We start from the raw sequence: 18,576 nt of genomic DNA, 5'->3' as shown, positions 1-18,576 counted from the left end.
ACGTTACCAGCCTAAAACCTCCAAGGTCTCTCTCAGTGGTTAAAGGCCCCAGGGCAAATTGGCAATGGAGCCAGGGTGGGTGGTGTGCTGTAGACCCCAGCTCCTGCGCAGTACCTTGCCCTGCCACAGCCCTGAGCTCTGCCCTGGGTGCTACCCGCATACCAGCCACCTGCCACAGGGGAAAGAAGAGAGATGGTAAGAGCAGTGAAGCCTGGTACTAACACGTACCACATCACACGGGTGGAGCTCAAGAGGGTGGGTTTACAGATACATTGATTTAGCAGAGTCACAAGTAGTCGGAATCCTGTTTTTGTTTCTTTCTCCCTAATTTCTGGTAGTATTATTTGTCATGTTTGCAATACATCTCTTATAAAGTGACTTTAATTTCTGTTATAAAGTTAAAAACAAAACAAAACAAAACCAAAAACAAACACTGTAAAAAGGTTCCCACAAAAATGGTTCTCTGGAAACTCTGTGAACATGATCAGTTGGTGCAAAATAGTTGCCTTCTGGAAAACAAGGCAACAGGGCCCTACTGCTCCCAGCACTTCAGCACAGGTACAGCTCTTACTCGGCAGAATTAGTGCATTCTCATGTGCTAGCCAGGTCAGGGTCTATCTAATGCACGTGCTCAAGTATCCCCACACAATGGAAAGCCAGGATACATGGTGCACTGGACACTGCTTTTTAAACAAAATAATCTCTGGAAGACTTCTATTTTAAGCTCTAAAGTATTTCTAGAGCTTCTTTCTTGGTCAATTTGTTGCATCTACACGGCCAAAGGAAGGTGTTCCTGTAGCTCATGCTCTCCTTATCCAGCTTTTATGTAAAGACCCAGCTAAAGCCTGGGCCACTGCTACCAATCTGCATACAGGCTCCTTAGTTGCCTGGACTGGCATTCTGGCTGTCAGGTTGTGCTAACACCTGCATGCTGAATTTCTACCACTGTTGGTACCCCCACCAGGCACCTAAACTGGCACCGGCAATAAAAAGTGCACACGGAAAAGGCACACCTTCCTTCTGCTCTGTAGGTATTAGCCTCTGAAAGAAGTTACCCTGCACTCAGACTGAGGAGTTAAAAATAAACTGAATAGTGTTGTTTTCCCAGACTTTACAGCTATGCACATGTGCAATGCTTTTATAAAATATTATCCTTCAAACCATTTAAGCAAATTCCCACTCCATGGAGAGATCTGCATTAACTTTAGACAACATTTAAAGAACTGAAAAAGGTCAAATTTGTATTACAATACAAATGGTGACCTTGTGTCCATTAGTGTATTCTGGGCAAGACAACTGCCTTCAGTTGTATTTCTTTAACAGAGGGAAGAACTCTTAATGGCAGTTTCATTAACACAGCAGTTATTAATGAAAAAAACTGAGACACCTTCATTCCATTAGGCATTTTAGCAAAAACAGGCCAAGGGCAAGAGGGAGAGGACAAGGAAAGAAACCGGACTAGCAGAGGGTGCATTGGACATAGGTAAGGCCACAAAACATGAAAAACCCACAAATTTTAATGTGCAAAGGATATTGGTACATTGCAATGCTGGTTATGGTTAAAGAGACTGTACAGCTCCTGTATCTTTGTCCTTGAGGCTTTGTTAAATAAGACTCTCAATTGCAAGTTCATAAATAAAATGGAAATGACAGTAGTGCCATAAAAACGTAGGTAGAAAAACAGTGAAAAGCCAAGGGCTGGACACTTTAAAATGTCACAAGTACCCCCAAGCACTACCATTACCGCTCTTAAAGAAAACACATACAGAAAACATTCTCTATTTATTATAAATGGCAGTTGCCTGCATTGCACTCTGTATTTAGAATGTACTGACTACCTTTCTGCTTCCCTTCGAAGCTGTGGATGGAGAATAAATATAGCTTTTCACATTGGCGAGCACACTGCCTGCCCTCCAGTCACAACTGGTAGCAAAGGCAGACGGTATTCATAAAAGAAATCAATTAGAAAGTAAAACAGACGATATCATTTAAGGCTTTTGTCCCTGCTAGTCTGCTCAACAGACTACACTTTCTTAAAATAAGAACATCTACCACTTCTGTTATAGTAACCAGAGCGTGAACAAAAAAAAAGGTCACATTTATGGCTGCCAAGAAGGCAAAGTTCCTGAGGCTCGGCCAAATGCAACAGCAAAGATTTTTTTTGGGTGCCTCGCACTGTGTGCATGGCGGAGGGCAGACCGGCAGAGGGTGAGCTCAACACAACGCTCAGGCTGAGCATCTCATTTAAACCTTGCAGCCCTTACCGAAAGGGGTTTGGCATTACAACAGATTATATAGTGCAAATTCGTATCAATTCCCACAGATATAAAATGCACAGACGGGAGTCCAGAACAAAAGCCACCACCGGCCAGGGTTGTGAGGAGCACCAGCCATCAAGGAAATAAATTCCAGGGAGCAGGGTCTGATCTCAGCTACTCCTGAGTGAGCCTGGAGTAACTCCAGCTCTTCAGTGAGGTTTCAGCGAACTTATACAGGTGTAACTGATACCAGGGTCTGAATTAGTTTGGTGGTGAGGCACCAAACTAAAATGAAGGGTTCATTAAATGACAGCCTTTCAGATTTAGAGTAACTAAAAATTATCGGTAACAGAGTTTGTTAACCTTGAGCGGGACAGAAGAAATACCCGCCAATGGATGGAGCTTACATTTACACAGCATTTCTCGAGTACTCACTTCAGCAGGTCTGTAAGGTTTTAAAGGAGGGTTTGGCTTAGCCTGATCTGAGTAACTTTTTAACAGGGTTCTTGCTGCTACCCCATGTAAACTGTTGAAAAAATATATTGACTGCCTAGAAAATAAATTGTGCATATGGGCTTGGTACATCCACGCCCATACGGCCACTCTATATATGCACAACCAAGATCCCAATACTGCACAGAAAATAGGAACTGTATCATGGCCTTTCTTAAAATATTAGCTTCATGGTGAGTTTGCTACACCCACGTTACTGACAACAGGCGTGCCCAATGGCAGGGAAATATGCATACTCCTGATATTTCAAGGTAGATATGTCATGTTTGATCTGAAAAAATAATACCTTTCTCAAGGTAGTCCCGTCTCTCAGAAGAGAGAATCTTAGTTAGAAATAGTTTTGTTGGTTTTACTTCTATAATTGAGATCAATAGCATAAATCAAATTGATTTCAATGCTGAAAGAAATGCCATGGCAGCCAGTTGACAGGAAACTGTCAAATACATTTTCTTAACAGTTTGTTACCTTTAACGGGAGACGAGCTAGCAGGCAGAAGAACTTCATCAGGCTTTTCCATCTCCCCCTTTTACAGGATACCCAAAACTTTCTAAGAAATCTGAGTGTCACCGAGAACCAACAGAAAGCATGACAGTAACGACTGGGTCTGCAAAGGCAGCGTAATACTGCAGGATCAAGTCACGTGCAGCTGATGGAAGATGGTAAAGTTCTGGCAGTCTCAAAAGGTGGCTCATATTTAAGGGTCTGAACTACTGAACGGTGTCCTGTTCTCCTTTTAGAAAGCAAAAACCTATACCATATGTACTGCACAATTATCTAGACTTTTCCCACGCTGGGACTTGTTAGTGATAGAGTAGCCTGTAAAGAATAGGCACTTATCCCAAGAATTGGCAAGAAAAGGGAGTATTATTTGGTAGGTATGGCACCAAAATACAACCATTGTGCTTTCTCACATACATATGCTGTACAGATGGAGGCTCAAAGAGACATGGAGTTTTAGGTTGTTGGCGGGCTGTGTTTTTTCTTTTTGCTTCGGCAAGATTTGCAAATGCAGCAGATGATGCATGGAGATGCCACAAGCAGCAAGGGAGAGGTCACCAATGCTATGATACCTAGTCCAACGAGGATCCCCACAACCTGAAAGACATGGTGGGGAAAAATATGTATTTAGCCAATGCGGAAAATCAAATACACGTGTGCATGCATAAGCACAGCATAGGTCACAAAAAATAGATGAAAACATGAAAATGATCATCTTGGTCCTTCACTGAAGGGTAAAAGCTCTTTGCTTCATGCATGCATGAGAGCTTTGCTCAGCTGACTAGGAACGCACCTGCGTTCTGTTCCACATCACGGAAGCCCGCGAGTGGCCCAGCTTGTTTCTGCAAGGGCCTCTGTCATAATGTCTTAAGAAGATATCGTTCTGAAAAACAAAAGGAGAAGCTGTAAGAGCAAGTTACAGTACCGCGGGGAGAGGTTCAAGACTGGACTGGAAATACAACTTCCCTGACACTGCTTTAAAATTACCAGCTGCCGGCACACAAGTTCACCTGTCTTCCAGATAATTACCTAGAGAAACTTCTTGCAGTTTCAGGAAGTGTGGTGTGTTTGGAACCTGAGCTATTGTGTAGCGTCTTTCCTCCCCCACTTTTAAAAAGCACAAGCATGTGCATTGCACCTATTGCACAAGTTCCTAGTCTATAATTTGGTGATGATAAAGGGGCCTGTAAACAACAGATATTTCTGAAAGCTAGCAATCTGAGGGATCACCTTCCTAAGGTACTTCTACTTTCTGTTCTCCTGCTGTCCCTGCACTTTAGAGTCATTTTGTTCCTAGGCTTAACAGGAAAATTTAAAACGTAGGAAATCCCTGTTTACTTTCTCTTTTCCCACTAATACTTATTAAATTATCCATTTTTTTTCTTCAGAAGGTGACTAATGCCCTGCATTACCCTCCCCTAGCCGGCTGTGCTGTAACCTGACGCTGCTTCCTCTTTCATTTTTCAGCCGTACTCTTTGGCTCTGCAGGTCTTACCTTCATCTACACCTGGAGCTCCTGTAAACCTGCACACATTTATAAAAACTACATTTGAATCATACAACTACAGTTTCTTTTTTCTTTCTCCTTTGAACTGACAAAAATTTGGTAAGGGCATGTCTGCAGAATCTGTGAAAATCTGACAGTCTTCCAGTTCAGCATGGTTTTAAGCAATCATTGTGTACTGTATGTACTCTGAGGCGAGCCATAAGACTCATGTTGAAAAAGCATGCTCACACACACAGAAATGGGACATAACGTTAAGCGAAACCTGTTTAGCATGCTGAGAAAAGGAAGGATGAAGAATGAGGAAGTCTCATTGTTTGCTGGCTGTGGAGTACAAAAAAGAAGAAAAGAAAAGCCATGCAGCATCTAACATTTTATTTCAAGTGCTGGTAAAGTCCTTTTCACACTCCCACAGTTACTGATGACTGTGCCAAAAAGGGAAGCTATCATATACACAAGCACATTACTTCCTGTACTCTTAATCCTGCTAGGAGGCTTGAAGTCCATACAAGCTGAGACCAGTTGGTATCACTTGAGAAATAACTAGCAACCTGTGCTTCATAACCCATGTTCATAATCCAACATTCTTATCCTCAAGCCTACTAACCAACCATTCTCTTCAGCAAACACGGCACTAGAGATGGACTAGTAAAGGAGACCTAGTCCATATGAGCTATTAACACACCCGCCCATGAAACAACCCCCTTCACCCAGTACCATACCACTTTTTGGACAGGCTGTGACCCTTGCAGTTGGAGCAGGTGGAAGACACTTATTTCCTGGCTCTCAACAACACTATTTTTACTGAACTGGAAGAGGGAATCAGAGAAAGGTAGTGCTGGAATGGACCTCCAGAAAGCAACCAGTCTGTCCCATTTACCTCAAAGAACTAGCATGGTACCCACAAACATGTCTATAACCCTTTACAGAAAAAGAATAAATAAAAGCACTGGATGAATGAGAAGAAAGAAATGAAGTTAGAAGCTGAATTGAGCCAAGACGTACACTAGGATATCAATGAGTTGGTGGAGAGCTTGTACAGGGCCTCAGACTAACCCAAATCCCATTACCCTTTAGCTGTTTTTTTCCTGCAGCACTTACATCCAAGTTCTGGAGACAGTACCAGCAAAATGTGTGCTTGCAGTTCTTGCACATCATCTGAGCACAGCCCTCATTCCGTTCAATATAGATCCGACAAACTGGGCACTGCTTAATTGGTGCCTCTGTCTCCGTTCCAATAAGTGAACTAGAAAAGAAGGGAAATATTAAAGTGAAACGTGAATGTAATTACTGTTGATATTCAGCTCCACTGCCTAATGTGTACTGTGCTTATCTTCCAGAGCATCTAATGTAGTTGTCTTAATGCACTCAACGTGTGAACCTTATATTCAGTACAATACACTGAAGTATACTCACTACTAGGTATAAGATTATTTATATCACGTAAAAGTGAAACTCCATTCCCTTGGTCTTTTATGCTACATAAAACCAACACTCACTATGCCCACAAACGTATCACCTATAGCATTAAAAATTAGCACTTTCTAAGATAGTTTGCACAATTCATTTAACATGACTGGATTATGCAACTTACAGCACTTGTCCCTGCCTGAGCAAAATAGCCTTAAACTCCACTAAAGCCAAAGATCAAACCTGGAGAAGAAAAATTATGGCGAGACCTCTTTGGTGACTCCTATTGGATTAAGTCTCTAGCAAGCAGGATGCTTAGATTTTAAGTAAGTCTTTCATTTCTTGAAAAAAAATGATAAAAAACTTTGAACACACATGACAACATAATCTGATTCTGAAAACAAAGATGGATGGCCACAGACATTATATAATTTAAACACAAAAGTGTCTTCTTTTTGTAGATTGCCTTATGTAACCTTATCTGTAGGTCATTCACACATATGCAAAATGAGCATAAATCAGTTTTCTCACACCAAATGGGACATTTTACACCCGCTTTGCGTAAGAGTTAAGATTTGTGTATGCAGAGATTCTATAAATATCAAGCAGGGGTGATTTCTTAATCACAGTATAAGAAAAGTTTGGATCCCGGAATATTAGTGTATTGTATTTTTTGTATGGGCACAAGTCATAATTTTAGTATGCAAACAAAGCCGTCAGGCAGATTCAAAGCCCTGGAGGACTTCGCCTTTCATAAGTGTCAGTGACAACCCAAACTTTGTAAGCACACAAATAATATGAAGTATTAAAAAGTAAAATGTATTATTTAAAATAATGATTAGACTGGAATTATATTTAGGAAACACCAGGAGAGATGGACAGTCTCAGAAATGCACCTATGGAGCTAGAAGGAAGCCATTCCATGAAACTGATGTGTGGCACAGAGCTGGCACCCCATGCCAAAAAGAATCAAAAGACCCTATGGCCTCCGTGGGTTCCCCTCTTACCCCTGCTCAGCTGATACTGGAGTAGTTTGGTTTTCCTGGCACAGGCGCTGCGGGTGCCATGCCTCCTTGCAAGAGGAGCAGAACGTCAGGTGGCAAGCCGGGCACTCCACCGGCACCAGCGCTCCCGACTCGCTCAGTGCAATATGGCACACCGTTTGGCAGTCGGCTGCAGGGCACCATGTCCTCTGGGGGTCCAAGTGGACTTCTGAAATGTAACAGGGAGAGAAATAAAACTGTTTATACAGTCCCCTTCTCATTTCAGTGGCATGTGTCCAGGTATGCAAGACCCAGTTCTGCGTGTGGGTGGGGAAGTTGAAGCCCTCCACGCCCATGCCCATGGGCATCGAGCCTACTCCTCCTCTTTAGGCAGGTCTGCAGTTATGCTCTGCTAAGGCAGTTGCACTAGCAGCATCGCAAGACTGACAATACACAACATGGGACGTATTCTTTGCCTTTACAGGGAGGTACAAAAGATGACCGTAACTGCTGCTTGCTGAGAAGCACGCGTCTTTTGTGACATTAGGCCATTCCGTGTCTTTCACGTGTCCAAGCCATGCAGAATCTTTCATGAAAATAGCAGAAGGACTGTCACTAAATTAACATCAAGTCACTTTCTGTGCCTTATTTTCTCCCCTCTATCTACAAACTCCAATTAATATTCACTTTATTATACAATCACTATTTGTAAAGTATCAGATTACAATAGTCAAGGCAAGATTTGGGGTGGAGACATTGAGTCACAGACATCGCCACATGGCAGTGAATGATAAATGTTGATTCTTCCTCTTACTCCCCAACCTTTATTCAATTAATTTGGGCTTGCACCAGAAACCCAGCTGAAACACGTTCACTGTTAGGGGTGCCCACTGTGTGTGCACTTTATACTGCTCAAGTCCATGAGGTGCAGCCAAATACTCCCACCCTGCAGAGACGCTGTGCCTGCAGGAGCTACCTGCATCTCCTTCCCTGGAAGCTCTCTGGTACCACCACTGAAAATAAACAGATGGAGGGGATGTCTCAGGAACAGGTGGAAATACCTGACTGTGAGGTGTCAAAAGCCATTACAAAGTTCTTCTGTACCTCCAGCACATAAAATATTGTCCCACTTGAAACAAAGGGCTGCACAAGGGCCCAGACATATGTTCTCTGGCAAATTTTGCTGAAACAGTTGAAGGCACTTCCTCCTATGCATACCCTGCTGCCTGCACTGCTCCTCTGCAGGAGGTTGCTGGTAGCCCACACTGAAGGGGGCTGGTGGATGGATATCTAGCAGATGCTCCAGTCAGCATGAAACACAGTGATATCAGTTCAGTGTCCAGATATCTAGAAAATAGAAACTGTACAACTAGAAAAGTGTTCAAAAGAGTAAAACTTTCCGCCAAGCTTTCAAGCATTTAGATACACATGCATGAACATCTGGGGAGAAGGACACCCCATAAACTTCATAACCTAACATGCACTAGAAACTCCGTTCTTTTCCAGTATGCCAAACCTCTCTGTTCACCTTGAAAACTTCCAGTTTCTTTAAAGCCATCCCTCCCTCCCGTTTGTCCAGGACACTTATAGCGAGGAACCATGTAAGGATGATCATCCTCTCTGCTGGCTGCACAACACACAGGTACACAATGCTCTGACTACAGGTAATTTTTAAGTCTGTGTCAGAGTGCTCTGACAGCTGTGGAGAATTTCTACATCCAAGACAAAGACTGTCATCTATAATTTAGGCAGGGCCAGAAAAACACCTATACCATCTATCTCCAGCCACTTCATGAATCTAGTTGCCTTCTTTCCTCTTATTCTCTTACACGTGCTTCCTTTGCCCCCCAAAACAAACAAATATTTTGCTTTCTACTGAATGAAAGCCGGAACAAAATAGTTTGCAGCTTCAAAGAAGAGAGAGACATAGATGGGCAGTACAAGCCATTTTACATTTTTATATACTTTTTAAAAGTAGTGTCCTGACTGAGAAATCAGTTTTTTTGTAGCTTCCCTCAGTGTCTCTGAAAAGAAACTCTGAACTGGGTAAGACCATGGCCTAGTACTGGCTATTGCATTTAAGTCTTCACACAGTAGCTTCTGTATGCTTTCTGTTGATAAACAGCAGTTAAAATGAGATAAAATGGAGTTCCTGCAGATAGCTGCTTAATATACTCAACTTTGGAAACCAAAATTCTCCTATCCTGTTTTTGGATGAAAGACAGGATGTCTGGTTTTGACATCATTGGGAGGAGGGGAGTTGGGTTGTAAATCTTACTGATTTTTATAGATTTGTTGCAGCAAGATGTAATGCATGAGATGAAACTCCTTCCTCTCCCACTTCCTCCATTTTACAAAGAACCTACATATGGTGTTTTGCAATCCATGCTGTCTCATACTGTTTGGTTTACCACGGAGTACAAGTGAAACCAGAACAAACTAAAAAGGAGCACCCAAAAAAAGGAAAGAGGCTATCACATTGCTCTGACTAGCTGCTCCATCTTTTGGTTAGGGTCATTTCTCTCCTGAGCCTTTCTCCCGCTACCCTACAGACACTTCAGCCACACTCGCTTCACTCTCAGGAGGAAAGCCTTCCCAAACAGTGCCAGTACCGGGCAGGGATCTGGCCAGTTTCCACAAAATGCGTGAGCAAGCAGGTGAGGTGTGGGAGACAGACAGGGGAAATGCAGTACCCTGAAAAAAGGAGAACTTCTGGCTCAGGAGAGGTACTCACTGAAAGGATGAGATTATGCCTTTCACAGAATATTAGGAACACCTCCTTTTAAAATGGATTACTTTTCGGTCAGGCATAAAATGGAGGTTCTCATCATCTACCACCCAGCCTATTGGGCAATTGTCACAGAAATTGAAATACAATTCATATGTCCTAACCACATCCTATTCCTCTCTTTCGTTACTTCTGATGACCACATCAACTGCATCCTAAACAGATACAGAGCAATTCCTGTTTCTTCTATTAAAATACACCGCGTGGAAGCTCTGTGGCTAGGTCCTGACTGATTGTAGAGAAGTTACAGATATGTTAGAAAGCTTGCTTTTAAGTCTGAAAACATTTGCATTCTAAGAACACAAAAAACACAAGAGGATAGAATATTTTCAGTGCATTCCTTATTAAACTACGCAAGTATCTACAGACACACAATTGTATGCCAATTACTTCTCACTACTTTTTCACCCAGTATTATTTGTCCATTTTTTTAAAAAACAAGGAAATGGAAAGGAAATCTATTTTATTAAAATAGTTAGCACAGATGGGGGATGGAGAAAATAGCTTTTGGGTGTATAAGTCCTTCTTCAGGTCTTCAAAATTTTCCTCAAAATTCATGTCATGATGGAAAATGTCCAGAAGGGTAAGAAGCATTGATTTTACCAATCACTTGAAGACTGGTAGGCAAAGACTACAAAGCAAGAGGAAGTCTTTTGACTTACTCAAGAAGCTGGTTATTTATTTCTAGCATCTCTAGTAAAGCAAAGGGAGTGCTGAAGCAAAGAGCCCATATGTCAACAGAATAAAGCTGAGACGAGAAGGGTCTAAATATAGGAAGCTAAAGGGTTTGAATAAAGGGCTTTGTTGATCAGAGCAAAAATCATGAAGACACCTTAGTACCTGCCTATTTTAAGATCAGAATTTGGCCTATTGCATTTGCAAACATGGAAAAGAAGATGGTACAACAAGGTCTGGAAAACTCATAGCTCTCTATTTATTCCCCTTACCACGCTGCCTCCTTCTCCCCAGCAACAAAAAACCCTAGCAAGCCCAAGTTAGCTCTTCCCCAGCGCCTGGTCTGAAGAAAAAACCTGAAAACTAAGAAAAAAAGGCAACTCAAAATATTTAACATATAAAGGTTTTCTTAATTTTTAAATGAACCCTGAAAGGCTGATAGGAGCAATGCTGCTATTATGCTGTATTTCAGTTCTTCAGAATGTTCTCTGTCATTAAGTAAATCAGTGGCCCTCAGAAGGTGTACTTGGCTCAGCTTCTGGCTGATACCAGCCCTGCCCACTGGGCTGCATCCTGACTGGAGCTCACGTGTTTTTAGGGAAAGGCCCATGGTTCAACACCAAGATTGATGAACTGCTTTTGCTGCTAGGTCAAGGAGCCACGGCTGAGCTTGGCTTAGGGCTGGTGTGAGAATGGATCGTGAGGCACACAGTGTTTGTGGCTGGCAAGAGCCCATGGGAGAGGGCAGAGTTAGGCAGTAGCATCCTGGGCTTTGCTTAGCGCTAGGTTTGAAAAGGGCTAGGTTGCACTATGGCTGACACAGACACACAGCACACATCCGATCTCAGCTGCCGGGAGATCCTGGGCAGATTCCAGGTCAGGATTCGGCCCCAGCAGGTGCCATCAGGAAAGTTTATTGCTAGTTTCAGAAAAAGACCATCAGGCCAGCGTTGGCGTTGGTCGGGCAGGCAGGCATTGCCAGGCTAGGATCATGTCTGAGAACAGAGCTTCAGGCCAGCAGAAGCTAATAAGCCGGGTCCAGCTGATGAGTCCAAAAAGGTCAGCCTTGGGGGCAGTGCTAAACCCAGGATAGGCAAAAGGTCTTGGCCAGGTTTGGGATTAGTGCTGGTGTCCAGGTCAGAACTTGAGTTAGCAGAAAACATTGTTTCCAGGCATCAGTAAGCTGAATTTACTGCTGGGGCCAATAGGCAAGGCAAAAAGGCTAGGGTTTAAGCCTGCCGCTTGCATGCCAGTTTTACTCATGATAAAGGAGGAAGGACAGATCTTAGAAACATCATGAAGAGAGGTAGTGGAGGTGGAAGAGGATTTGTCAGACTTAGGCAAGAAAGAAAAGGGAAGGAGGATTTAAAAAATAGACAAGTTTCAGGCTTCCGTGTGTGGGAGGTAGTAAAAAAAAAAAAAAAAGAGATGTAACAGGGAGTTGGACAAAAGATCATGGAGTTCAGCTTTGGCTAGTTACAGAGGAGGAGATACCAGGAAATCATTAGTTTCACAGTCTTCAGTTAAAAAAAGGTTTTACATAAAACAGATTAATGTATTGCAAGAATGTCTCTCTTTCTTAACCTTTTAATAAGGTGATTTAACAAGCTCTGATTTCCACTGTCTAGGGCTGTAGACAAGCCACTGCTTGGCTTATGAACTGGAGGGACTTCCTAAGGAATTAAGGGTAAACGAGAAGGTAAAATAGGAAGGAGAAATAAAAAAATGAAAGCAGGGTTCAGGATTTTCTTTCTTTTTTGGCCTGAGTGCCTGCAAATCATAGCTACAATCTGCATCTGCCCATGAACTCTGGAGCATACTTAGGTATGCTCATTTTGCAGTTTTTGTACTTCGTGGTCATTCACTGTGACTCATGCCAGATGAGATTCTGTAAAAACCCATCTATTCTTCTATCTGACCATCTTTTCAAGTGCATTACTGTGCCTAACTTTTATGAACCTCTGCATTTTTATATACATTCCCAATCCATCTGCATCTAAGCATGAATGCAAAGCAAGAACACAAATACAGTCTTTCAAGGAAAGTCTGAAAACAGGCAGAGTCAGGGCAGATCAGTCCCAGATACACTACCCTGCAAGCTACCACGGAGTGAGTTCTTTGAAAAACGCTGCAACTTCCAGCTGAGACTTTCAAGTTGGTGTCAGTCTTTAAAACCAGCATGGGACCTCATCTTACTGACTAGCAAGTTTCTTCTTCAGCCTTGGCAAGGAACCATCTCTCCTGAAGCAGAAGGCTGACCTCTGGCATAGGAAAGCTTGGCCCCAGTGAGACCTTCAGTTTCAAACTTCTTTACTAATAGGACTTACTCAGTAATGAGGGGTCCAATTATCCCTCAGGAAAAAATAAAATATACTAGATGAACACACATGAGGCTTCTACATAAGAAAAGCTCTCTTGCAGGGATGTTTGCAAAAATCCCCATCACACTACAGGGTCTGTCCCCCTCAGAAGTTCTGACGATCCCTATGGATGTATGAAAGGACCATGTGTGCCCTGCACCAGCTTCTAGTACCTTGTCCAGTTCTACCAGTACAACCACCACCTCAAGGACCCAGAATGAGCATGCTAGGGGAAGAACGATGGAGCCTCAGGCAGGCAATCTGAGAGTTGCCCACAAGCCTGAGTCAAAGTGTGGTATTTCAGTAAGATGCCACTCTCTTGATCCTGCTCCACTGAAATAATTTCAAATTTGTCTGTGGAGCACAGTCAGACCTAGTGATGCTCTTAAACTATTTCAAAACAAAGACATCTTCTCTCTTTCTTCCTTAACTCACCCAACAGGCTTTGTCTTTGCAGTATGTAATACTGCTGCCTCCACTGACACTTTAGAAAGGAAGGTAATAGAAACCAAAAGGTTCACACCTCGTTCAAACTTCAGCCTCTTGTATAACTGAAACTGGTCAACAGGCACCAAACAGGCAATCTGAAATGAGAAACAAACACACAGAAAAAGCATTAGAAACATAGACTTGAAAAAAATTAATAAGCACTCTGTTCTACACGCCTGCTCTCCTGAGCTGGCTCTCAAATCAACCTTCTTTTCCTACTTGCTTTCACCACCACGTTCCTCCGTACCTTGACTTCCTTCTCCAAAACGTAAAGTAGTTCTTGACCTCTCCTATTTCAGCCACACAGCCCAGAAGTTCAGCCCACACCCTTCTTACCATGCATAGGAAAGCCTTCTCTGTGGATTCTGTATTTACTTCAGGCTTCTCAGTTTTATTTCATGTTGGTTTAATGTAATGAAGGGTGACAGCTTGCCAGCCTTGAACACTGCAGCATGTTGTTCATGCACAAGAATACAGCTCAAATGAATGATTCCTCATTCATGTCTTCCAGTCTTAATGGCAGGGGTCACTTAGCTCTCAGGAACTTAAAAGCTAGTCTGGTTTCCATTTTTTACTCACTTCACGGGTTTTGGGCTGAGCCAGTTAATGCCATTGCTGTTGGAATTTGCCTTAGACACGCACCAGCCGACTAGGAACTGGACTGAAGTTAACAAATTTAGTTGGCATAGACAAACAGGCTTTGCTGATACTTTTTACACATTACCATAATTAAACTAGCAGCCTAAAAGGCTGAATGCTCTAATCTCCAATTAACAGTCTACGTAAGAAAACCAAGTACCCTATTTAAAACTAGTAAGCAAACCTGCATACAGGGTAAGGACGGGTTCAAAAGAAACTTCACAGACACTTCAGGAGCCACATGTTTGTTGGACTCAGAATCTGAGATCATTCCCTTTATTTGATCCATTCGTAACACGGTACCAGCACTGAAAATGTCTTTCTCTTTTACTGAAAATAAACCTAGACTAATACTAATACAAGACCTAATCATTTGAAGCACTGTGAGACAGTGTAGAACTGACAGCTTCTAAGTGAAGGGCTCTCAACCCTCACATCCAGTATCCCACCACAGTCTTTCAGATTACTGTAAAAGGCAAAATGTTGCCCTCAGTGAAGTGGACACTTGCCCTTGCTATCCTTCTGGGTTGTGTGACATGGCACTCATGAGAAGAAATACAAAGACAAAAAAATTCAATATATATTCAGTATCATGCTGTGAATACATTTGCTTTCATAGATGGAAAAAAGAAAAAAAAAATATCCATTTGTATATTATAAAATACAAAATTGCTTTATTAAGATCTCAAATCAATTGGAATTAAAATTGCATTTTGAAGCAGATGTTTGGATTACTTATTTGACCTAAACCAATGTCATACAAAAAATAATCCAACTGATATCAAGATTTAAGTGTTCAAAGATACTTAAAAGACTTATAGTTGAAGAAATCAAAGGATTTAATATCAGAATGGGAAACACCAACAAATCTTTGCAAAGCATATTCTTAGACTAGTAAATCAGCACTGGGTCAAAGTACTGTCCTCATTCAGTTTCTGAATTCAGGGTGTAAACTATTTTTAATATGAAAGTATTTGCATGGCTAAGCAATAGTACATTAATATGACTGTAAGACACAGAGAGCTTCCTGGAAAACTCTTCACCCGTTCATCAGAAGTCAGCTGAAACACTCCTGAAAACAAATAACAACTTAATCAAATGGGGAAAAAAGCATGAAGTTCAGCAGCTTCAGCGAAGAACGAAGCCAACCAACAAAGCTATATAAAACCCACAAGACACATCATTTCAGTATTGCCCACTCCTCCCCAGGGCAGCTGCAAATCTAAATAGAGTTTGGAAAACAAAAAGAGTCATCTGCTTTTCTCTAGCTGGGTGAGCATTGGCAACTACTTTAAATTTTCCCTTCATTACGACTAAATTAAAACAGAGAGTCTCAATGCTGTAAGAGCCACTTGAGTGAATTGTTTAGTTGTCTGGGGTCTTTCTGTGCTTGCTCTTGCTTTTAACAAACAGTTTTTCAAGAGCAGAATTTCCCATGTATTAAAAATCGGCCTTTTTGATTACAGCGGGAGCAGAGTCAGGAGTTTTACTGCAGATTTCAATGGGAAGCAGAGTCAGTGCTGAAAGCTTCCCTTTCTCCTCTTGAAAACCTAAACTTACCATGCCAGCCTTTCCCCCCCCCGGTTTCACCCAGCCTCACCCTTCTTCCTATGTAGCCTCTTCACAGCTCAGCTCCCCCCTCCCTGCACGCAGCTCCGGGCACCGACACACGCAGCCCGTCACCTCTGCCACTGACTCCCGCAGGCTTTGAAAGACCAGCCTCTGATAGTACCCACATGGAGGTAAACCTGCGAGGTGCTGAGCCAAAGCCCCTCACAGATTTAGTATCTTTAGGCACGAGGAAAGGAATGCACAATATGCTGCTGCCTGGATTCAGTGCCACATCAAAGCTGTACGCGCAAACTCAACTGAAAAAAAAATGAAACGTGACTATCAGGTCCCCCAAAAAATCAGCAAATCCTATCCTCAGTGAACTTTTAATCTCATTTACGCTTAATCGAGAAGGACAGCCGTAAGCATAGTTAAGGGGATTAGGTGTTTATCTCCTCCTACTTGGCATCAGAGTCTAAATGTTCATCTTCATACAACTTCTCCAGCCCCACACAGGAGTCCATCCCAAACACCTCCTCTCTTGCACAACCGCACATACACCTGGGCTGGACAGAGGATGGACATCTGGGGAGGAAGCAAACCAGCAACCTGGCAGATGGCAAAGGGCCAAAAGAGAAAGACCATGAGCACTTCAGAAAGCAGACGTTTCTTACTGTAGGCTATGAAATTATTCAATGCAGCAAGAAATGCTACAGGACAAGTTTTGGGGCTTTTCTTTTTAAATACTGGGTTAAGCTTACAATAAAAACCTATGAATAAAATGAGAGGCAAGGACTCTCCTCTCCTGAAAAGATGCTGATTTGAGACTTATCAGATTGTTGGGAGTTGAAATAACTTTTCTGGTTTTCTATACTCTGTAAGCAATGTCTGCAGTTAAAATACTCTTGTTATAGAGCACAAGAACACCTAAGAGCTCTTGCTAAGAACAGCAGCTTCCACCTGAAGTAAAAATATCCATGGAAAAAAAGCAAAATTTTGAAGGCTTACTACCACAAAAGGCTCCAGCTGGACCCTTGCCAAGTGTCCAAAGAGATTGCCCAACATGGTATAGTAACCAGGGGTGCTATTACTACGCGAGACAAAAGAGCAAAGGAAGTTAAATGAAAGGATATGAAATAATTGGGTTCAGTTTACACAGGGGCAGACTGTTCCTTGTAACCCGGGCAGTGCAGTAACCAGGAGCCAAGGAAGAACAACTCCCCTGTTTTTAAACACTGGCTACCACAGTGGAAAGGGAAAATCACTACTCCACCTATTCTCAGGCTTTCAAGGGAGATGCAAGGAGGCGATCAAGAAAACTGAATAGATCTTACTTCCTTTCACACCCGTATGAATCAAACCTTGACAATGCCAAGGGAGGAATGTTCACCAGGACAAGTGCTTCTCCTTTTCTTGCTTTAGCAGATACACAGCAAGGGCAGATCCTGCACTGGCAGCAGCAACTGCTACTTGCAAAGGGTTGCATTGCCCACCTCTGCGAAAGTCCCACTCACAGAGGCACTGTCTAGTTTTCCAAGCAGCGCAAAATAGTTTTAACTTGGGCTGTGGTTTGCTTTTGAAAGGGGTATGGGGGTTCAAATCTCTTCATTGTTAGAAATTACATCCACACCTTCTTCATCAGCTAACATGCTCACTAGAGTCATCATGAAATATTGAATTATTCATTTTCTCCATTAAGGAGCTCTTCTCTTATTTAGTGACAAATAAAAACAAAATTAAGACTCTCTCATTTCCTCCCCTTGGATTTCTTTAAAAATGAGTAAATAAGAAGAACAAACATTTTAATTTTGACCCTGTAAAAGATAGGTTGGCCTGCAACATTTTTTCACCTTCCTCCTCATTTTACCATTTCAATTGCCCCCAGCAAAATGTAAACCAATTTTCAAATTAAAAATAAAACTGGTATTTTAAACTGACTCCCAATGCGATTTTTGTTCAGCTACGTACAGAATATAACGCAATTAAGAATTTTAAGATCTGGGTCACTGTCCCATTTCAGCATCACTTTACAAATCACTGACAACCCTCTGCCGGGTTAGCACTGGTGTAGAGCATCGATTTACACAGATGGAGGGACAATAAGCAGAATCTGCACTGCATGCAAAGGGGAAATTCTCCTTGTCTAACTTAAGAGGCAAAAGGAGAGCCCAAACCAGTATCTCCTTTACTGCCTGCTGCATGGTTTTAATCCAAATCAGATTATGTATAAACGGATCATTGGCATCAACATTACAAGCTTCAAAACAATACACGAATCAGAAATAGCAAAGCACAATCCCCTAGACATTATCCAAGTGAGTACTGCATTAGAAATCCCTGTATGCAGTTGAGACTTACCCTGATTCATAGCTTACACTGGTGATTGGATTTGCACCAAGTAAAACCATTTCAAACCATAATAAATTATCCCTTATTTAGATTAGGGATATTAACTGGTCCAATTAAATCAATGGAGCAAATTCCCAAGAGAGACAGGAATATTCTAGACTGAAGTCTGCATGGTTAAAGAGAACTGCATTAACATAAGATGTTCCTTCTACCTTCTGCTTCCCGGAACGAATCCAAATCATCTTTGTTTATTGTACTATTAGAGCTCGAAAGGACAAACATCTTGTTTAATGAGACTGCTTTTAAACTTTCCTTTTTTTGTGTGTGTAACCAGCTATTTGAAACAGAGTCTGTAGCCAAAACCATTGCCTTCCCACCACCAACACCCATTTATTTCTAGTTAAAACCAGCTATACTACAAGCAGCTGCTATCTTGATGGAACAGGTCAAGATATGACCTAGGACTGCCCTTGATTTCAAGCACTCCAGGGGAACAATTCCTTCTGTTTGAATGCACTATTTGTCAAAACAAAACAAAACAAAAACACCTTCTTCTGAG

General features: G+C 42.1%; 1 protein-coding gene across 1 annotated transcript in view; it reads right to left on the bottom strand.

The window, feature by feature from the left end:
• Positions 1-2,234: 2,234 nt before the first annotated feature.
• RNF144B (ring finger protein 144B) overlaps positions 2,235-18,576 on the bottom strand; it is a 49,074-nt gene continuing 32,732 nt past the window's right edge. The window contains exons 4-8 of the mRNA XM_009326508.1: positions 13,513-13,573; positions 7,191-7,395; positions 5,875-6,019; positions 4,063-4,152; positions 2,235-3,866 (exon numbers count right to left, since the gene is read on the bottom strand). Coding sequence (XP_009324783.1) covers positions 3,726-3,866; positions 4,063-4,152; positions 5,875-6,019; positions 7,191-7,395; positions 13,513-13,573 — 642 coding nt within the window. The 3' untranslated portion in view covers positions 2,235-3,725. The remainder of the gene's footprint in view (positions 3,867-4,062; positions 4,153-5,874; positions 6,020-7,190; positions 7,396-13,512; positions 13,574-18,576) is intronic.

The sequence above is a fragment of the Pygoscelis adeliae genome, unplaced genomic scaffold (assembly GCF_000699105.1).
Source record: "Pygoscelis adeliae isolate BGI_AS28 unplaced genomic scaffold, ASM69910v1 Scaffold186, whole genome shotgun sequence".
Classification (NCBI taxonomy): Eukaryota; Metazoa; Chordata; class Aves; order Sphenisciformes; family Spheniscidae; genus Pygoscelis; species Pygoscelis adeliae.
This window is presented reverse-complemented; position numbering and strand designations above follow the sequence as displayed.